Source organism: Lytechinus pictus, chromosome 7 (genome assembly GCF_037042905.1).
Source record: "Lytechinus pictus isolate F3 Inbred chromosome 7, Lp3.0, whole genome shotgun sequence".
In the NCBI taxonomy this organism is placed as follows: domain Eukaryota; kingdom Metazoa; phylum Echinodermata; class Echinoidea; order Temnopleuroida; family Toxopneustidae; genus Lytechinus; species Lytechinus pictus.
Window position 1 is genome coordinate 41,503,780 of NC_087251.1, and position 22,082 is coordinate 41,525,861.

The 22,082-nt window shown below is 35.8% G+C and overlaps 1 protein-coding gene across 3 annotated transcripts; it reads right to left on the reverse strand.

The window, feature by feature from the left end:
• Positions 1-3,966: 3,966 nt before the first annotated feature.
• Positions 3,967-18,550, reverse strand: LOC129264406 (uncharacterized). 3 transcript variants are annotated; one of them, XR_010294228.1, is made up of 9 exons: positions 18,203-18,550; positions 15,145-15,314; positions 14,348-14,695; positions 13,365-13,533; positions 12,939-12,986; positions 11,301-12,409; positions 10,230-10,359; positions 6,741-9,130; positions 3,967-6,339 (listed from the first exon to the last, which is right to left on the reverse strand). XR_010294228.1 is itself a non-coding variant. In XM_054902280.2 (8 exons), exons 1-8 carry the CDS (start codon positions 18,264-18,266, stop codon positions 8,619-8,621), a joined length of 2,550 nt encoding a protein of 849 aa, XP_054758255.2. In that variant the 5' UTR covers positions 18,267-18,550; the 3' UTR covers positions 3,967-8,618. The 3 variants fall into 3 exon arrangements, 2 of the variants coding, with proteins under 2 accessions (XP_054758255.2, XP_063958783.1); XM_054902280.2 differs by having other exon boundaries at positions 3,967-9,130; XM_064102713.1 differs by lacking the exon at positions 18,203-18,550 and adding an exon at positions 17,660-17,988 and having other exon boundaries at positions 3,967-9,130.
• Between the last annotated feature and the right edge of the window lie 3,532 nt (positions 18,551-22,082).

Sequence of the window (22,082 nt, forward strand, 5' to 3'; positions counted from 1 at the left end):
AAAAAAAAAAAAAGAAACAAATTCATGATCTGGAATTACCAAAATAATCTTTTCTATGTACGAACCTATTGGATCACAACCTCCAGACTCAATGTGAGGTCACGTAATTCAGGCTGTTAAGAAGCTTGATAAAGCCTATTAGTAGTATCTGTTAATTTGAGTTTTTCCTTGGGCAAACTACTCAGCTGTCAAGCAATGCATTTGCATAAAGCTGACTTTGTTGTACAATGTAGCTTTTATTACTATATTTCCCATTCGTCAATTTCACTTTAAGCTCCCGGCGTTCTGGGTCTTCAAGTCACTTCTCAGTTTTTTTGTACTTAACTCTTCAGCCAAATCAATAAAATGTTGCTGTGCCATAGAAATACCATGAAGAGAGGTCGTCTGAAATGAATAGTGCTTACATCAAAGTAAGAAACATTACCATTAAAATTATTGACTACAGCAGGGTTGATTTAAAGGGTTAAGACTTTATTCAGTGTAATTTTATTTTTCATAAGTTATTTTACAATTATTTGCTTATTGCTAAGAGTATAAGTTCTTTTAGACACATGAAATCAGTAAGGATTTCTGGATTTCTGGCAAAGCTCCTAAATTCCCCTATGTGCCTTTTGTTCCATTTGAAGATCCAGAATTTTCTCTTACTGGCAGAAAAGTGAAGAGAGGCGGGGGGGGGGGGGGGGGTGGAAGAGTGAAAAAGAGAGAGAGAGATAAAGGATTGGAAATTCTTTCAAGACATATTAAGTGAATCGTGGAATAAACTGACATATGGAAAACAACCAACAAGTGTGCTTAAAACAAGTTGTTGGGCTTTCATACTAAGCTTTGTATTCACTGATAAAAGTGAAATTTGTTCCCATTTTTTTTTAATTGCTTTACATTATTTTTGTTTTGTTTTGCAGTATCATGTACTTGATGAGGTGTATCAATTTGTGCTATTTCTGTTTTCTGCAAGGTTTACAAATGCTTTGAAAATACAAGTTTACTCATGTTATGCTTAGAACTGCTGTGCCTGCCATGTCAAAAAAAAATGTAACACGATGCATGTACAAATTAACTGATACTGTGATTTGCATGCTTCTAAAGTACTACATCATTAGAAATGCATGGTTCGATATTACTGCTCTCATACCATACTTATGTACTTATTAAACCAAGTGCAATATACCTTGTGAAATAGAAATGCAAGTATGAAGGATATTAAGATGTGTAGAATGATATTTGTTCCTTTTGCTTATGTGTTTGTATGAATTTGTGGTAGATTTAATTCAAATTTGAATGATCTACCACAAAAATGATATGAATATTCTTATATAATTCAACAGTATACTATTGCATTAGTAATGTAATATAAACTATGATTGGTATTGAGATATTGACCTTCCTTTGTATTCATATTAATAATGATTCATTCATACGTTACCTTGGCCATATCACATAGGTTTCATAGTATTTCTGTAAATATTGTTTTCCAATGAATGCAACTCCTTTTGCACATTTTTCTATACATTTATACCGATTTCACCAGTATGCTCACTTCAGTGCTGGAAGAATGTAAATATAGTTATGGAAAAGACAATTGAAATATTGTTTCCATTGTGTCTTGTCTTTCAACTGAAATTTTGCGTATCATTTTAATGTTGCAGATCTCATGAATTGATTTTAAAATTGGGATGGTAAATTTGTGTTATTATATACCATGTAGAGAATAGCTTTATGAGAATGGGTCGGGCAGAGATGAGTTGCAGAGAGGGTTGGCTTTACTTGCAATTTAAATGATCAAATGCAAGTCCCATGTGTGCATTAGCCTGGTTAGAAATCATGTTGCGTTTGATTTTTTAGTTATATTTTATTGCAACTGTGTTTCTGCAATGGGCTCCTAGGCCTCGTCTTAAAAAGAGTTACGATTGATCCAATCAGTCATAATTCTATGGAGATTTGTCAGTGTCATCATTTTTTTCTACAGAAAATTTGCACAATGTCCTTCGTTCACAAAGAGAAGCACAGTGAATTTTCAAGGATGAACAATGAATGCTTGAATATCCATCATACAATTTAGTTAGCAAATAGTTAACAAACATGCATAACAGATGTTGATGTTGCTTTGTCGTCCATAGTTGTGATTGATCAGATCAATCACAATTCTTTGTAAGACAGGGCCCCAGATCATTCCAAGGAGATATACCTGTCCAGAATATGGTTTCGTTGAAGAATAGGAAAATCAAATTCAGAATTTGACTGTATGGAGTAGTGAAACAATAGTATGAAACGGTATGCAGTCTGCCAAGTGACATTGCTACATCTTCCCTTAAAGCCCCTTTCACTATTGGTCGTGCGACAGCTTACAACCTTTGGAATTCTGTGCAACATATATTGTGACCAAATGATCGCAAACGATCGTACGAGCAATTGTGAAAGCCCCTTTAAATACACAAAATAGTACATGCAAGACATTAGTCTTCTGTGTAGTTATTAGCTAGATGAAGTAAACATTGTTCCAGGCAAGAACTCACACTGTTTTTTTTTTATTGGGGGGGGGGGGGGTTGCCAAGGGGAAAAGGCTTCTTTAAATACAGGGCGTTTCCAAAAAAAAGGTAACCGAAGTTCAAAAGTCAGCTATATAAAAAAATACATCATTCTTGTCATTTTTATTCTGCATAATTGAGTAACACATCAACTTTAATTTGACACCTTTCTTGTGTCACAATTGTCATGGGTCACATAGTTATGGTCCATCAAAGGCGAAGGGTACAAAACCCACTTTTTCCAAGTTTGGGGTTTTAATGTACATGCACGAAACCTACTTTGTTGTAAGTTCAACCCTAACTTTTGCACCAACACCTTTAACGTTTTCAGTTCTTTGATCCCTCGTCAATGCTGCATGTCTTGCATTGCTCTTCTAACCATTGCGGGGTTGTGACGAAGAACATTTATTTTATGCTAAAAATAAGCCTGCAAGTCACCGAGGATAAGCCAAGCCATAATTGCAGCTAGACACCGATTATGTAACATTTACTTTAAAAAAAATTCTCAGAAGGGTAACGTTTTACTGAAATTTGCAGGGAAAATCTCTGATGAAACAAAAACCATACAACAAAGTTGGTTTCATGTTTTTACATTAAAACCCAGAAAAGTGGAAAAAGTGGGTTTTGCACCTTTCGCCTTGATGGACCATAACTTTGTATCCCGTGACACAAGGAAAGTGTCACATTAAAGTTGATGAGTTACTCAATTATGTAAAATAGAAATCACAAGAATAAATCATGTATTCTTGATATAGCTGACATTTGAACGTCAGTTACCTTTTTTTAGAAACGCCCTGTATATTATATTTCAGTTGGAAAATGTCTCTAATGGTGATGGCCTATTATGCTACCGTATTATAGACTGGGAAAGAGAATAGCAAGGTATTTGATACAAACAAACAAAAGACCTGAATAAAACTACAATCAGCATTATTTATTACTCCCTTTATATAAGCTAAAGTCTTTAATGCACCAAAGCATGAATCTGAGCCTAGTGCAGGGGTCGCGGAAGGGGGGGGGGCTTCAGCCACCCACTTTTTTACAAAACCATGTACAAAAACGTAAAAATGACCATATGTGATTTTCTGCATGGTCACCCCCCCCCCCCCACTTTGAAAACCGTTCCGCGGCCCCTGTATTGCTTATTTACAGCAGTGATTTTAATGACATCTCAACCAAGATGTACATGTATTTTAATTGCAGCAATGGTATCACAACCAGAAAGAGAATTATGCAAGACAACTGGTTATTTGTTGTTGTAACATTTTATCTGGCAAAGGTTCAATATTCTCTCTCACCTTCTAAAAAGAAAAGGAACTAAATGCAAAATATGCTCAAGATAAAACATAAAAAGGATAACCAAATTTTGCGCAAGAAAGAAAGAGAAAAAAAGGTTGAATTAAGCACTAGGAGCAAAAATCACTGAGCCCAGACAGACCGATTAGTAGTGTGTATATTTATTTGCAATCCATGAAGTGATACTGTACACATATTTACAATGAGAAATTGAATATCTAGTTCAATCCACTTGGTCCTTCATCTTACATCATACACTAAACTGAAATTATAGAGAGAAAAGTCAAATATAGCTGAACTTCATATCCCATATACAATATCCATTTCATTACAAGATTCTTAAGAAAAATATTTGATTTTTTTGCCCCTCGTAATTCCCTTCCTCATTTTTATGCAAAATCTGAGATAATTTATGAAGGCTGAGGTCCTTGAAATCAAACTTGAATATGTTTACCCACAGTAATGGACTTGTAAAATACCTGTATAAAACGCAGGTCCTTAAAGGACAAGTCCACCACTCCAGCAAGAGGTTGGTTTGAATAAAAAGGGGAAAATCAAAATGTCATCAAGTTGGATGTAAAATAAGAAAGTTATGAATTTCAAATTTTCGCTTAATTTCACAAAACAGTCAATACTCACATCCTGGTAAGTATGCAAATGAGGGGACTGATGACATCATCCACTCACTATTTCATTACATGAAATATTCTAATTTTCTCATAATCATGTGAAACAAAGTGATTCCTTCCTGAACATGATAACATTTTGTGGGTCAAGCAAGGAAGTCCTTATGTCAAATCTGTAAATAAAAAAAAAATTAAAAATAAAAATAAAAAAATAAAACACGAAAGAAATAGTGTGTGAGGGACATCATCGATTATCTCATTTGCATATCCCTGAGTTGTGTACATAACTGTTTTGTGAAAAATAAGCAAAACTTCGAAATGTCATAACTTTATTTTACATCCCATTTTGATGAAATTTTCAGTGAAATGCTTCATTCATATCAACTTTTTTCTTGGGTGGACTTGACCTTTAAGCTAGAACTTTTAACGTAATAGTTCAAGGTATTAGCCAATGACAAATATCAAGTGTAATTAACAAAATATGACATGTATATGAAAAGAAGTGTACAAGTAATAGTGTACTTTTGAGATTTCAGCTGGGGCATAGAGTACAAACTCTACTGCTGATAAGAGTGAGATCAATAATATATTCTATGCTTTCAAATCTCTTCATACAGTATAGTGCAATACATTATGAATATCAATTATTTACACAAACTCATGGAAATAACCAGCATTATAACACAAAAAAGACAAAAGATAAAACTCTAAATACCATAGTAAAGATTGATACAAATGAAAAGTGAAAGAACAGAAAATTAGACAGGAAAATGTTTCAGTTAAGACGGAAGACATTTAACATCATTACAATGTGCAATTTGTAAGCAATCATAAAAGGGAGAGAAGACAGCTATTTTCAAAACAATGAAAAAATATAATTCATAGATGAATATAATTTGCTCGTCTGGTAATCAATCTCTAAAGCATTACTGCTTATTGTTTTCATAATGATCAAATACGCCCAAAAGATTGTTGTTACTAACTACAAACTGAGATTTTAGGACCATATTCTGAACCTTGGTTTCCTTTCATTTAGAGTCTAAAATTGTGGTTTAATTATGGATAGCCTGTTGTGACGCTATTTTTTACAGTACAGAGGTTCATTTCATCAGTATATCTGGTGCCCAATGCTTTCATAACTTTCTAGGAATGATAACTAAAATAGTTTACCTCATTATTAAATTAACGCATAGAGAAAGATCACGGTACGTTAACAAAATTTTGACATTTTTAGCTTTCCATAATTTCAACACAAAGCTAGACCATGGCCCAAGTTAAAATCGGCTTCAGAATACGGGCCATAGAGTGAGAATATACTATTGCCTACTTGTAAAAGCTGATGAGACTTTAAATGTGCAAAACATTTCTTTGTTTCCACCTGGGAGAGACAAAAAAAAGTGAGTAAAACAGTGATACAGACATGAACGTCTTCAGCTGACTTCTATAAATTTAGCTGGTAATAACACCAACTGCCGTACTTTGGCAAAAGGAAGCAAGTTACAAAAGAACCATTTGTTGTAAATGAGCAATGTGTGTTCATCATCTGTACATAGGCATCAATGCAATTCAACAGCATATTTTCTTCAATATCTTTCCACAGAACGATCATTTCTTCCCCAAATTTAGCCGGAACGTACAACATACAAAGGGTGTTTCAGAAAAAACAATAACTCAAATTTGACTGATGTGTCACTTGCTTCCTTTTGCCAAAGTTTGGCAGCAGCTCCATAGGGTAGATTGCTAAATCAAGACTGATTACACAGTCAGACAAATGAAACCGAATCCAGACCAACCAAATCTATTACGTTATGTCCTATAGCATACCATCGGCCAATTTAGAGTCGGTTAAATCGGTGAGAATATTGCATAATGGCTACCGCACACCTTACGACCTGACTGGTTTACGACTGGTCTGTGACTGAGTGAAGGGAAATGCGACGTCACAGCTCTTGTCAGCTTGAGAGTCGCAGACCGGTCAGAGACAAATCGCAAGGAAAATTGATTTGACATGTCGAACCTTTATAACTGGGTCGCAAACTCAATCCAACTTCAAGCCAATCAGACAGCAGAGTCGCACTTAAATACTGACAAGTACATGATATGCAACACGCATACGCAGTAGTAAGCGTCATTTTCTCAGTTGCTATGGCAAAAACGAAAAGCATATGCATGAGTCACTGACAGCAGGGTAGTTAGATCGTAAGGTGTGTGGTGTCGAGGCTTATGACTACCTTCACAGATCAGTCGTACTCGTAGACCAGTCAGGTCGTAAGGTGTGCAGTGGCCTTAAGACCAAGAAACAAAGAAAATGATAGCATCTTCCAGACATGGTGTGACATGATTCAGCAACATTTTACGTACAAAATCAATGGGATATAAGGCATTACAAATGTCTTTTGCTGCAGGGCAACAAAAAGCCGTTGTCTAATGAAATTCCTAATAAAAGTTACCGTGAAATAAACTTGTTCAATGTTGCGCAGACAAATTAACAACATCATAATGAACTCATTATGTCGCCATTTAACATGAGTCATGCCATCATTGTGATACCATGAGTTTGTCTGTACAATTTTAGAAAATTGTTGGGACTTGAAGCATGTAACACACCAGGGGAGTGTTTCATCAATATTTTCATCCGACAAGTTGTCAGATCTGACATCTTTCTCTGATGTTGATTGGCTGAGAGGTACTGTTACTATGGTAACTGTCGGATAAAATGGTACTTGTCGGATAAAACGTCCGACAAGTCCTTTCATGAAACGCCCCCCAGAAATGTGAATTGATTAGCATAAGAGAGGTGATTTATCTCATTATGTTTTGTACACTATATGAAAAAATGTTGTTGAGCTTCGTCTTACCATAACTGAAAGAGGGTCACAGTTTGTTTGAACGATACCCTTTTGATAAAAATAATAATTTCTTGCTGCATCCCACGAGAACATCTTGTGTTACAAAAGGAGACATTCCGAAGACAGAAGCGCATTGACGAATCTTTTCAAAGAAAATGTGACTAGAAGAACAGCCGCGAGTATTTTTAGCAAAGAAGCGCACAAGCATAAGCGTCAAGGGCGCAAAGGTAATTACGCCTCATGCCAACAATGTGCTTAATAATTTTTCAGAGGAAACAATTCTATTGGTTGACCTGTGCATATAAAGAGTTTAATGATACATTGATGATAAATTATTGGGCATGTCAGAGATAAAATAGGGGACGTCCTTACAGAGATAAGACAACTTTCAGAATACCAATTTAAAAAATAATTTTAGCCTGCTGTCATATTTCTGAGTTACAAGAATATTTTACAAAAAGTTCAGACAATTTTCTGAATACCACCCCTGATATTGATAGAGCTGTCTCCAAGTTGCATGTAGCCTTCTGTTGTGAGTAACTCCTGCACACAGAGCTACATTGTACATACACACTGCACATAGTACATAGGTCATGCTGGGTTCATCTACAGTTCAGTACAGATTCGTACAATACTGTGGTTATTGAAACCAACCCTCGTTCATTTTCAAACTTTGGTTTACATCTCCAATGTTTTAAAGAAGTTTTTGTAGAAATGATCCTTCACAACTTTGTGACTGATATTTTTACACTTATAAACTGTATGTTTAGCCCATTTTCAAAGAACCAAAATGAGAGTTTTTAAAATCAGAATAGGTGAGCTTATACTTAGAGTGTGTCCTGCTCATCTATGAAGGCATCATTATTGCTTCTAAAGATACATCATATCATCATGATAAAACATGAATACACACTTCAGAAATTGCAAAAACTGAATCTTCTGTGCCACTACTTATTCATTTTTCGTTATCAATACCACTGAAACTAAATTTTTATAAGAATAAGTTACTTCAACAACTTGTGAAAATCGTAATTTTCAAAATCAATATATATATTCTACAATCGACCTTGAATTACATTAAAATACTTTAATAATGACCTCAAATTAATTTTGATTTACATCGAAGCCATACACTTTTGGTAATTGAATTTAGAAATCTAACACAGGTTTTAAGAATAAAAAGAAAAGTGACATTTTGTTTGGATTTTCGATGTTGACTACTGCTGATAATGTATAACAGAGAAAGAGAGGGAGAGAGAGAAACAAAAACAACAAAACACTGATATTGACATGTTTAGAAAAAAAAACTCACACACTTGGTGTTACTTTTGTTGATGGTGTTCTTTCTTTGGCTGGTATTGGTTTTGTCGATACATTAGTTCCATTGATGGTGATTGCCCGGGGGACAGTACTAGTTCCAGGGATGGTGTCACGTCCGTCGGCGGCGTTTCTCCTTTGGACGGGCTTCCTTCTGTGCTCCGTGATCGCGCAAAGAATTTGATTTGAACTTGACCTTGCCCTGATTTTGACTTGATATCAGGAGGAGCAAGGTTGATCTTTCCATCCTCGGACACTACTTTACCATGCTTGCTCCTCAGATGTCGCTTGTAGGTGTTCCTGGTCTTGAAGCGTGCGGAACAGTCGCTGCAACCGAAGGGTTCCTCGCCGGTGTGACGGCGCAGATGCTCGCGGTAGTGGCTGCTGTGGCGGAACTGTCTCTGACAGTAGCTACAGAGGAAGCGTGCTTCCTTGTTGTGGATCATAGTGTGGTACTTGAGGCTATGAAGACGGGTAAATGTTGCTTGGCAGATGTCACATTGGTAAGGCTTGATACCTGATGAAGGGAATACAAATCAAGATGGATGATACAAACTCCATGTGAGTATTTCAGCAAATAGTGATTTTTCACTGACTTTTTTTTTTTAAGCTACTGTAATCTTTGCATCTGACTGGATCAGAGCAAAGTAGTCAGTAAATTTCACTGGCTGTATGAGATGAAATGATAGAAATAACTTACTAATTGTTTCATGAAAATGCTTCCCAGGTTCTCTATTTGAACCATGATAGCAAAAACAAATTTCTCTCTGAGTTATAGTGATAAGCAAAGCATTTACCAAAAACATAAAGAATGGGGAAAGTAGACAAATTCATCAATAATTGCACTTAAAAGTAGCATACTGCAACAAACAGACACATTTGTGTAGAATGGACCTCAGCAAAACAAAGAAATCAGTTTTAGAAAAGCCTTGAAAGAATTTAATTTAGAAAAGTAAATTTCAGGGATCCTCATCAATATCTTGAAGACGGTCATAATGTTGATTCCAAAAGAAGTGGGCTACCATTTAAAAAGCATGGGACAAGTCACATGAATTTCTGATGCGGTACATCTTTAAGGGTTAATGATTCCTAATGGGTAATGAAAAGAAATCATCAGGAAAATGAAGTGTGGATTTTTAATTGTGAAACATAACCAAATGAAAGCAACCATCTGCGGTGAACAGAGGCCTAAAAAACCAAATAATTTCTATTTAAAGATGAGTAACATAACTGTTTATAGTTAGCAAGTATCACTCAATATCAGAATACTATATAACTTAGAGCTTTGACACAAAAATAAAAATCCATATTTTATTATTCAAAATAGAATCTGAAATAGAAAAGCTGTGAAAATTCATTTTGCCCAACTGATCATGGACCCGGCACCCATTGTGCAGCACCAGATCAACGTTGCAGCAACTCCTCATCTTTTTGGTCTGACATGGTCAAGGTTGGAACTCAAGACCTCCTGGTTGTGAGACGGACAATCTACCAGCTGAGCCGACACACCAGTATCAAAGAGTATCAAGATTGATCACTGGTTGAATTGTAATCACAACCTATGCCTATACTTGCTTGCCTGTCATATTACTGAATAATGTGGTGATACTACCTACCTGCATGACTCCTGTAGTGAGCTCTGAGAGTACTTGCAGCAGTGAGTACCTTGTTACATATCTCACATGTGAATGGTCCTTTACGCTTCCGAATCTTGGAAAAGGACTGCAGGTAATGAAGGGCAGATTGCTGCAATAAGAGAGAGAGAAAAAAGGAGCATATAGTGTTGAGGGGATATAAACCAAAGTGTTTCATCAGTTTATATACTTGTTAATGACAAAAAAAAAATTATCAGACTTGGATGATCCTATAGGAAATATTCCAATTCTTTGGTATTGTCGGCTGCATGAAAATCCAACCTGGGAACATTTTTTACTGAAAACAAACATGACAATTTATTTTTGAAAACTGACTCATCATAATGAGATTCACAATGTTAGATATTTTTAAATTTGAGGATCATGGCACTCCATACACTCATGCATTGCCATTTATAAGTTTAAAAAAAATATATATGTGAGGAGGCGCGATAGCTCAGTCAGTAGAGCGGGGGATTCGTATTCCGGTGACCCGGGTTTGATTCACACTTGGTGCGCTAGTGCCCTTTGGTAAGGCATTAATCCTCATTACCAGGTCCTTCGCAGAGGACCTTAAGCCGTCGGTCCTCTAGTTGCTTGCTTACAAGCATTCATGCTTTCTTAGCAATTAGGTAAAAAATCCCCACCAATCAATCAATATCTTTTTTAAAATTCAATTGATTAAAGCTAGATAGAATGCCTGAAATTAAGAGGATCTTAATTAAATTTATATCAATTTTGCATCAAGGATGACAACAAGTGTTGTCAATCCACCATCCAGAGCGGAATTTAGTTTACTGACAAATAGAAATGATGCAATCTCACTTCTCAAACCAGGCAATTCCTGAAGCAGAATCCAAAAGAATGTCTGTGGTGGGATAGCTTGAATTCATTGAGACTCACAGATATAACATTAGGGATTTATTTACCAGAGCTTTTCACAAAGTCTGGTGCCCATAATTATCATCCACTTCCCCATGGAAACCCAAGACAGAGTGTCTTTGATTGCAATGGCAGCTACAAGTTTTTGACAATATAAACCTTCATTCATACCTTGACTTCTTCACTTTGAATGTTGACTTTAATCTTTGGTTTGATTCTTGATTTCTTGGGTTTGTCGGCCATCACTTCCTCATTAGCCACAGTGACATTGGCTCCTTCCACAATGACAGGCTCTTCATTCTCATTAGAAACCTTAGGGTCAGGAGATGGTGGGTCAATGTCTGCAATTAGTTTGTACAGCTGGTCATTCATTGTGGTCACGAGGGGATCTATATCCATTGCATCATTCTCCCACTCGTCTACTAAACCCGGAGGCGAGTCTATGGGCCGCCCCTCCGAATCCAAATGCACAGGGGCTCCATGGTTGAGGTTATTTGTGAATGCATAGGTGTGGTCAGCGCTGGGCGCGTTGACCGCAGTCGGAATTAAATCAGGCATGGTGATTGCTTTTGGATTTGGCTTCTTCTTTGTCTTTTTGGAGACCTTACAGAGCTTGGGAATTTTCTTGACTCTGACCATGTCCTTTGAGATTCTTATTGGTGATGGCGATGCTGAGGTGGAAGATGAGGAGGAGGATCCAGAAGAAGATGAGGAAGAGGACGAGGAAGAGGATGACGGTGTTGGTGATGTAGGCTCTTTCTTATAGACTCGAACTGAATCTGCATTAACATTGTCTTTTCCATCACCACTCACTGCTTTCACCAAGGCTTCTGCAGCCTCGATATTCAACCCTTGACTCTCTTTATCCACCATAGCTTCCACTGCCTTGGCTAGTGATTCTATATTTAGCCCTCTTATTTTGGAGTCATGAGGGGAAGAAAGACCCACTTTGGAAGCTGTTCCTTCTAACACACCACGCCCTTTCTTCACTACGACCCTCTCCTTGGGATCGCCACCGTATGAACTGTCATCAACGTCTATTAAATCACTGTTGTTTTCCTGCTTGGTGGGAGCATTCATAATCCCCAGTAGCCGTCCTTTGGGTAAGAGGACCACCTCACTGATGCCTTTCTCAGACCCATCAGCAGACCGGATGACAGTGTAGCTGGAGCGTTTCATGCGGGAGCTTACATTCTTTGGCAGCGTGACTCTCATGGGGCGGGGAGCGCTGGGTAGGATGTACATTGTAGAGTTAGCAGGATTCTCAACTCCTTTCTTAGCTGTAATGTAAAAGCAATCAGGAAGAATAGATAAGTGTCTCAGGCACATATTAAGTTATCATCATTGAGAGAACAGTGTTTTTAACTGAAGTCACTACCCTGGGGAAATATGACATTCTTATTATTATCAATTACTATCATCATCATTATCATCATCATCATCGTCATCATCTTCATCATCATCATCACCACCACCACCATCATCTTCTTCATCATCATCATCATCATCATCACCACCACCACCATCATCATCATCATCACCAACATGATCATGATCATCATTATCACTATTACATCATTTTAACATTGAAAATATGCTACATGAACATCTGAGAAGCAACATGAATTATGGAAGAATGGATTTAGTTTTTCCACAATGACTAGAAAAAAAGCTAAAGTAATCTTTGACGGTCAGTTATAAGTGAAACAGAAAAGTACTGTTCAAGTAAACATAACAATAAGATGATCATTACTTGGTGCATTCTCTGAACAGATAATGCATGTCACATTCAAATGAATAAGTACTTACATTCTTTCTTTTTGTGTTTTTTTGCTGAGGGTGCCATCATATTTATTCCTAGGGATAAAAACAAAGATATCGTGAAAATAAGGGTGGTTCATCTGTAGTGTACTTGGAATGCAAAGAAGAGTCTTTTTTTAAAGGCCAAATGTCACACATTCTGCAAAATATGGGTAAAATATTACTGAAACAGATAAATAAAGGTCAAATTCTGCCATAAAAGGCTGACCACACATTATGCTACACCATACATAACTCCTACAATCAAGAACAAAATGTCCATCAATTTCTCAAAATAGTCTTACAAGGTCAATGCCACATTGTAAAACATTGGGCCTAGAGGGGATATCCCAATTTAAAAGTTGCAATCTTTCTCCTTTAGAACAAATACTGAAATCTCCCTAATCTACTTTCATTAATTTTGTCCCTATATACCTCTGTTGGTGACAGTGAGTAGTTCTCCCACGTGTCTGAGAAGGTGTTTGGTGATCTGTCTCTTTGTGTCCTCATCATTCCCATAGAATTTTTCAGTGCAGTAGTGTGGTAGCATCTTACAGCTATATACATGCTGCTTCACTTGAGCTTTACTTTCTTCTGTTGGAACCTGCAATACAAACGAAAAAGAATTATGAGATATTTGGATAGACGTTAATAGACATTACATATTTTTTTAATTACATTCATTAATAGTCGTATTACTGATGTCCATGCTGATGCTGTTGTTGCTATTATCTTTATCATCATAACCACCATCATCATCATCATTACCACCATTGCTGCTGCTGCTACTACTACTACTTTTTTTTTTTTTCTAATTTTTTAAATTTTATTGATTTTCGAGATTTTTTGTAACATAAAAAAAAAAATCATACAGGAATTACATAATTGTATAACATTAAAAGAACAATAATCAAATAGGAATCACTGTAACAATTACCAAAAAAAAAAAAAAAAAAAACAGACCTGATGTAAAAGCTAAAAAATGAGTCCCTGGTGGTTTGGATTGTCTCATTATCAAAATATAATTATGGATAATTGAAATAAATTCTCAATAGGGGACCATTTTCTATAGTGCGTGTTTTCTTTGTGCTTTTGTTTAGCAATTACCAATTCTATATGTCTGATTTTGCAAATGAACGCTTCAAAACCTATGAAACTTACTACTAAATTCCTGCATTTCTGAATATAAATGTATCTCTTCAATAAGATACGACTACTACTGCTACTGCTACTGCTACTACTACTACTATACTACTACTGCTACTGCTACTTCTACTACTACTACTACTATTATTACTACTACTCCAACCACCATCACCTGTTATACTTCTACCACTATCATTATCAATATCGTCATTCACGATCATAGTAACTGGTAACATGTAATTCCTTACTCTACAACATTCTACTCATCATACCTTGAAACTTGTATGTTTGGAGAATTTCTTGACCAGCTCAGCAGCGGGTAGCATCCTCAGAAGGTCCACATCCAGGACATTTCTTGCAATATGCTTGGACCTCTTCTTCGTAGGAGCCGGTCTAGGGCTACTCACCGATAGACCTGCTTCTCCATCCTTTGACTTACTAGGTCTGGTTTCTTGATCCCTGGGCACACGGTCAGCAGCAAGAATAGGAAACACAAAGGTCTTCTTCTTCCGCTTTTTCTTTTTAAGTTTGAGTGAAGCTTTGTGCGCTTTGCTCAATTTAGGTTGTTTTATCTCCTCTGGTTGGATGTGGACAGCATGAGTAGACATCACATTTACAGGCTGAAAAAATAATATCACAGAAAATAATAAATGAAAAAACTTAAAAACAATCCCATGCTTCATTTGATTGATTTAATAAATGATCTCATTAATCATCAGATAACCTTGTCATAAAATCAAATAAGAATCCATTTATCAGGAAAATTATCTAAATAAAAATAAATGATATATTACATTCAAATATCAATTAAAAAAAAAACAAGATATAGCAAATAGAAGGAAAACATTATTTTCACAGAGCAGTCAGCTACTTCTACAATCTTTAAAAAGCAATACAAATTGAAACACTCTGCTTTTATAAAGCATGAATAGGAATAAAATCTCTAAGCACTGACATAGAAATTTTCTACATTGTTTGTGGCTAAAGATTATGATTTGAATGTCTATGGTATCATCAGAATATGATACCAACTTGTTTGCATTTTTATCAGGAAAATGCAGAAATTTACCTTAGCTGGAGGGGCTTTTTTCTTTTTGCGCTTCTTCCTTCTACTTGATAGCTCCACATCTGGAGACAAAGGCCTCTTTGGAATGATCTTCCTTTGAGGTCTAGTCCTAGCAAGAGAAGCTTCATCTGGCTCAGATTTGACTGTACTCCTTGATGGCCTTGAAACCCGCTCTAAAATCAATAACAACAAAAGCATTTGTAACTTTCAATTTCATCTATAATTACAGACCTGTACAATATTTTTTTTGCAAAAGATGCAGTTAAGTTCTGTTGGGCATTTTAATGAAGCATTTTATACATTCCAGGTTGTGAAGATTTGTAATATTATCTTAGATTCCTTTCAAACAATTTATGAAATATTGTTTTTAAATTTCTTCAAATTACAGTCTTGTCTCATTTTCTCAGTAACACAATATCTCATTTTGTAGATTTCGATATGGAGATAAAAGTGAAATTGGTCTTGTACACATGTTAGGAAGGGTTGTTGATTGTCTGAAAAGACAATAATTTCAAGATTTTTGTATTTTCATTAATTGTTGAAAGTTCTGTCAGACAATATTGCAAAGGCCAAAGCACAAGCCTTAACAGTTATTCATGATATCTGATACATGAATTTTTAAATAAGCCAGCTAAAGCCTGAGCAAACAACGTTTTTACCTGATTAATTGTACGGATCAGACATCGGACCCCCATTCTACCTTTTGCTAGTGAAAAAAACAACTTTTTTGGGTTTAGATCTATAGATTAATGAATTTAAAGCAATTTTATCAAGATTAGATCCCTAGGCCTATATATTTGTTCCTGATTTTTTTCATAAAATAATTATAATCTGTTTAATAGACCCATGCTCTTGGTGGTTTTCTGTGCTTATTTCATAGGCGGATCCAGGGGGGCCCGCCCCCCCCCCCCTATTGGCAGAGCAAAAAAAAAGACAAAAAAGGGAAAAGAAAGAAAAAAAGGGGAAAAGAGAGGAGAAAAAAAGAAGAGGAAAAATAAGAGAAGGAAGACGAGTGAATAAAATAAATGAGGGGAAGAACTGGATAATCTTTTTTTTTTAATCATTCATGTCATTATATAAAATTTTCGCTTGCGCTTCGCGCTCGCATTGCTTGATAGGTGAATTACATATATTGCTCAGTATAGAGCTTTAATAATCGAGTTTAGACGTCAATATACAAAACATATTTCAACTCGGAATCAAACTTTCATTATTTTGTTTGATTTACAAATTGATTTTTTTAAATGGCTTTGTAAAAATGTCAGTTTTATGGTCTGAATATCAACATTTTCTGCTCGCTTGCACTCGCATTATTAATGTAGGAAGATCCCCAAGTACTCATCATTTTCATGATTTATAAAACATGAATAGTGTCCTGTTTGATTTAATTTGTCAGGTAGGCCTACCTATTATTTTCTTGTATTCCAAAAAATTCTCAAAAAAATCCCTATTTAGGTCTGATTGTTAAACGTTTCAGCTAGCACTGGACGCTTGTATTTTGATCGGTGAGTTATGAATATCTCAATATATCAATTCTTTAACAAACTACTTAAAATCCCAATTTCATGACAGTTTATCAAAAACTTCGGCTCGTGATTTGCGCTCACATTAAGTGCTTAAAATATATTAACTCATGCAATAAATAAGATTTTAATTTCACAATTAAATTGTCCCTTTTTTCAGAATGGAATATGGACAAGTTTCATCTCGCGCTTAGGAAGAGAAATAGGAAGATAGTCATCATTTTCATGACAAAATGTTCTCAGAATGTCCCGGTCCTATGTCAAAAATTCAAAGTAATAATAATGAAAAACATCAGCTCTTTATTAAGTGCGATCCATCATTATCCACCTCACAATTTTCCTACAAAGTGCTTGAAATATAGACTATTGACCCTTTTTTAGATCGGAATATCAGATATTTTAAGCTCGAGCTTTGCGCTCGCTTTATCGACAAAAATACATTTAGAATGCCAAGATTCTAGGTTTAAATCTGAAACACGCACACGTGAATAGAGTGTCCCCGTTTGTAGGTCTAAATATCGAATTTTTCCGCTCGCTCTTCGTGCTCGCATCAATTGTTTAGTTATAGATCTATACCTATCTTGTTAATCACAATTAAAAAAGAGCTTAAAATTTCAATTCTTTAGGTAGAAATGTCAAAAATTTTCAGCTCATGCTTCGCGCTCGCATTATTTGTTTGTTGAAATATGACACAGAATCCTGACATCCGAGGCACAAAACTGGACCCTCACAAAAAAGGAAAAGTTCTGTCTCGTTCGTTCTCCTTCTTTCAAAATTGAAAACAAAATGGCCGATCGATACCGAGAACGAACACGACATGGAGGTCTAACTTTTCCTTTTTTTGAATGTCCATCTTGTGCCTCAATGTCAGGATTCTGTGTCACGATAGACCTTCATCCATATAATCGAGGTAAGTGCATAATTTATTTTTTCCCCTTTTAATATTAGAGTAAGTTAATTTTGAGTGCTAGCCTATATTGCGACCCCATTCTAACCCATTTTGGAGAGTACCATGTCTGCCTAGTATTACACATACGACTCCTGGGCTCCAGCCTGGGGGCTCGCTGGGTTAAGTACCAGTACGTTTCTAACTTTATTTAATAATTTATATGGCCAGTGTCAGTGACACCGGCCGGCAGTGTCGAATTCCCAATTTCCACTCCAGAGTCCGACGTCCAGGATGCATGCACATGAAGGTAAATAAAGCATTAGGCCTAAAATGCCGAATGAATCGTTGCAGCATGTAATTTTCAGTAGACTGGCTTCCTCAACGTCAACTGCCTCTCGATCCTCCTTGTCTCGTTGTTGTCTTGCTTGATTGCTTGGCCCTAACGTTAGATGTCGTCCTGACTGCGCTACTACGGCGTACGGTACCGGTACGTTGTATGTTGCTGTGCACACGCACACCGAGTTGCGTTTCACGTTTGTCTGCGCGACGAAATTGGAATGTAAATGAGTTTACATTAACTATAATAATACCTTTAAATAACGTTTAATTTTGACAGAAAATACGCAAAAATAGTAAATACACAACTTACCCTTCTTTTTATGGTCGGATGCTGACTTGGTTGGGTTATTTTGCTTTCTTTTCATCGAAGACATTTTTAGGATTGAGTTGATGGTCGTCTGCTGTGCATTGATAGCAGAAGCATCATGGCTGTATACCGTTTTCCAGCAAAGATATACCTTTTGGAAATTACCCAGGGTACAGTGCGTTCTCAAATAAAAATTTAGTTTTCATGCAAAATATGACTTTTATCATAGGTGTTTTAGTCTCAACAAATAATCTTATTTGACGTATCTTGTATTTACAATGACAGATATTATAAAAAATACAGTTAAATCTACTTTTTATAGTGCCCCAAAAAGAAATGCTTTATGGGTATAAAGAATTCGCGAAGAAGGTAAAAGGTGTAGACGAGATTTACGAACGTGATTTTTAGATGGATCTCGTGAACGACGAGAAATTATCCCTGTTAGATTTTGCTGGTAAAAAATTGTTCAAGCACAGTCACAGAGCCATCAATGTAGGTAAGTGAGATAAATCGACCAAAATATTATAAATTTCATCACAAATGCGTTATAAATTATTGAGGACATATTATATATGATATGAGAGTTGACCCTTAAATCAAGTTATTATAAATTCTATGTATATAACCTACATAATCCTGTTCAATTTGCAATCGAAATTGTCTTGTGTCTTGTGAGAATCAATGAATGTGAGACTGACATTGACAAACTAGTGAGAGAGTGAGACCGATTGAGTCAGCTGAGGCGGAGTGCATTGCATTCTCACAATGGGTGATTTCTGGTGTTGGTGTTGTGACAACACCAGCCACATCACACTCATTCTATGATGAACAAGGTTCTTCTTCTGTTGAGTTCAGTCCTCTTTACCATGTTTACAGAATGTTATGAACTTAAGTTATGATCATGATGATAGACTAGACAGCTGGCAGCTGCCTGTTTCGAGGAGTTTTTTAACATCTTTAATTTTTTTTATTTTAAATTTCTCCTCGTACACAGACGGCTCGCTATCATGCAGCCACCATTAGGGGGTTAATGCAAAATCCCCCCGACTGGGCTCATTGATTTTTGTCTTTATTTCATAAAAATATATAAAAAGAACTGTACCAAAATAAAGCTAGATTATCATTCTGTTTTGGCCTGAAATGCACCAAACGGGGAAAAATAAACTTAAAAGGGGGAAAACAGCGACTTACTTTGGCTGTCGCGCAACTTCACTTCCCTGTTTTATCCGAACTTAATACAGAAATATGGCCATCGAGTCCCTGTACAGATCGAGCTAGAACTTCGGTCTCTGTATTTGGTGAGTAGAGCCAACAGAGTTCAGCGGAACAGCCAACATAACAAGAGATCGAAGCTTTTGGTCTAGGTTATGATCACTAGCTCACTGCAACCATCCTGCCTGTGGGGAATCGACAGGTAGGACTATGGTATGCCAATGCTGTACAGAGCACACACTTTAAAAAATCATTAAAATATCACGTTTGTGACCAAAATTTCTAATTTCCATACAGTTGCAATTTATTTGTCATTAGTAACTTGGGAATAAATTTTGTATTCACCAGAGCGCTCAAAAACTTGAATTTGGGGCATATTTTTGTGTACGCCCTCTATTGTTGGAAAGTAATATGGCAAGAAAATTTTCATTTTTCAATCTCTATTTTTAATTAAGAAAAAAATGATTTAAAAAATCAAATTTACTTAAGAGCCAAGTTGTATCATGAAAAGGTGTAATTGAAACTGTCAGTGTAAAAAATCAAGCCTTTGTCCCAAAGAAAAAGAGAAAATAAGCCCAACATTGCTACCCTTATTTTGCTACACATGGAGATATAACAGAGAACAAGGTTATATCATAACCTTGTTCATTGAATGAGTGGTTATGATATAACCTTGTTCTCTGTTACTACACATCCATAAGAATAATCTCATTTCAAAGGTCAAGTCCACCCCAGAAATATCTTGATTTGAATAAATGGGAAAAATCAAACAAGAATAACGCTGAAAATGAGGAGACTGATGACATCACTCACTCCCTATTTCTACTGTATTTTATCATATGAAATGTGAAATATTCTAATTTTCTCACGTAATAAGGCAGGGCTCCACACTAACCCTTTTTTCTACTGGTCCAACCTATTCATGTCGGACCAGTAGATACCCAGATTTTCCGAACCTAAAATCTACTGGTCCCAAAAAATAAAGAAAACCTTTAAAAAAGGAGGAGTTTATTTTGCTGTCCTTTCTTGTAACCCCCCCCCCCCTCCAAAAAAAAAATGAAGGAATGAAAGACAAACAGAAAGCAAGACACAAGAAAGAAAGAAAGAAATAAAAGGTAGAAGAATAGATGAAAAGAAGAAAAAAAGAAAGACTGACAGACAAAGAAAGGAAGGAAAGAAAGAATGAAAGGAGAGAAAGGAAGCAAGCAGTAACAAAATATAGAAAGAAAAGGTAAAAGGATAGATTGAACGAAGGGAAAAAAGAAAGAACAAAAAACAGAAAGAAGAAAGGAAGGAACGAATGAAAAAATAGAGAAAGGGCTGAAAGAAGGAAGAAATAAAAAACAAGAAAGGTTAAAGAAAGGATGGATGGAAGGAAGGAAGAAAGAAACAGAAAATAACAAAGAACGAAGGAAAAAAAGGGTAAAAAGAAGGAAGGAAAGAAAGAAAGGAAGAAAGTAAGAAGAGATAAATATAGGATGGATGGACTCAAGAATTAAAGAAAGAAATAAAAAAAAAAAAAAAAAAAGAAATAGAGAAAAACATTTTTTAAATGGATAGAAATAATGAAAGAACGAATTAAAGAAAGAAAGGGAAATTAAGAAAGACAGTAACAAAAAAAATGAAAGAAGAGGGGGAAGAAACAAAGAAAGATTGAAAAGAAAGAAAGATAGAAAGAAAACAGAGGAAGAAAGCTAAAACTATCATAAATAAATTATCAGTTTCTTTTTGGCTCAATTAAAATATAGCTACGAATAGACGGGTAAATATATGGTTTGACCCGGAACAAATTGCAACAAATGATTTTTCAACGGTATTTTGTACTATTTGACCTCAGGAATAACATACTAAAAATCTACCAAAATCCGCATCCGGGAAAATTGTTATTTTCAAGATGGCGTCCAAGATGGCCGCCATTCACTAAAAATGGATATAACTCACTCATTATCCACCGTAGAATCCTATTTGGGTTCATATTCCATGGTCCAATGGGTAAAATAATTTATTTATACAAGTTCAGAGTGAATATTAGCACTCCAGGGTACCAAGCAAATCCAAGATGGCGCCCAAAATGGCTGCCGTAGTCTAAAAAATCCACAATTCATCTATTACTTACTTAAGTGGCTTTAATTTGGTTTCCATTCGATTGTTTTAATGATGAAGTAGTACGTCGGGACAAGTTACAAGGACAACCAGTGGTCTGGTGTGTCAAAAAATACAGGATGGCTTCCAAATATTGAGTTTAAAATGGCTATTAATCCTTAAAATGGACATAGCTCATATCACATCCACTTGAGAGATATGGTTTTGGTGTCTAGACCATGGTTTCAATGGTCAAATAATACATTGGAACAAGTTACAAGGACAGTCAGTGGTCCGGTATGTTCAAAAATCCAAGATGGCTTCCAAAAATGGAGTAAAAAATGCTGTTGCTCCTAAAAAAAACCAACATAGTTTGTTCAATATCCGGGAATATGATTTTTTGCCTATACCATGGTTTCATGGTTAAAATAATACGTTTGGACTGGTTACATTAATATGCAGTTGTCCAGTTTGCCTAAAACACAAGAGGGTTTTTAAAAAAGGAATATAAAACGACACATATCATTCAATAGTGGTCAGAGTTCTACAATATTCATCTGCAAGAAATAATGTTGGTGTCCAAATTGTG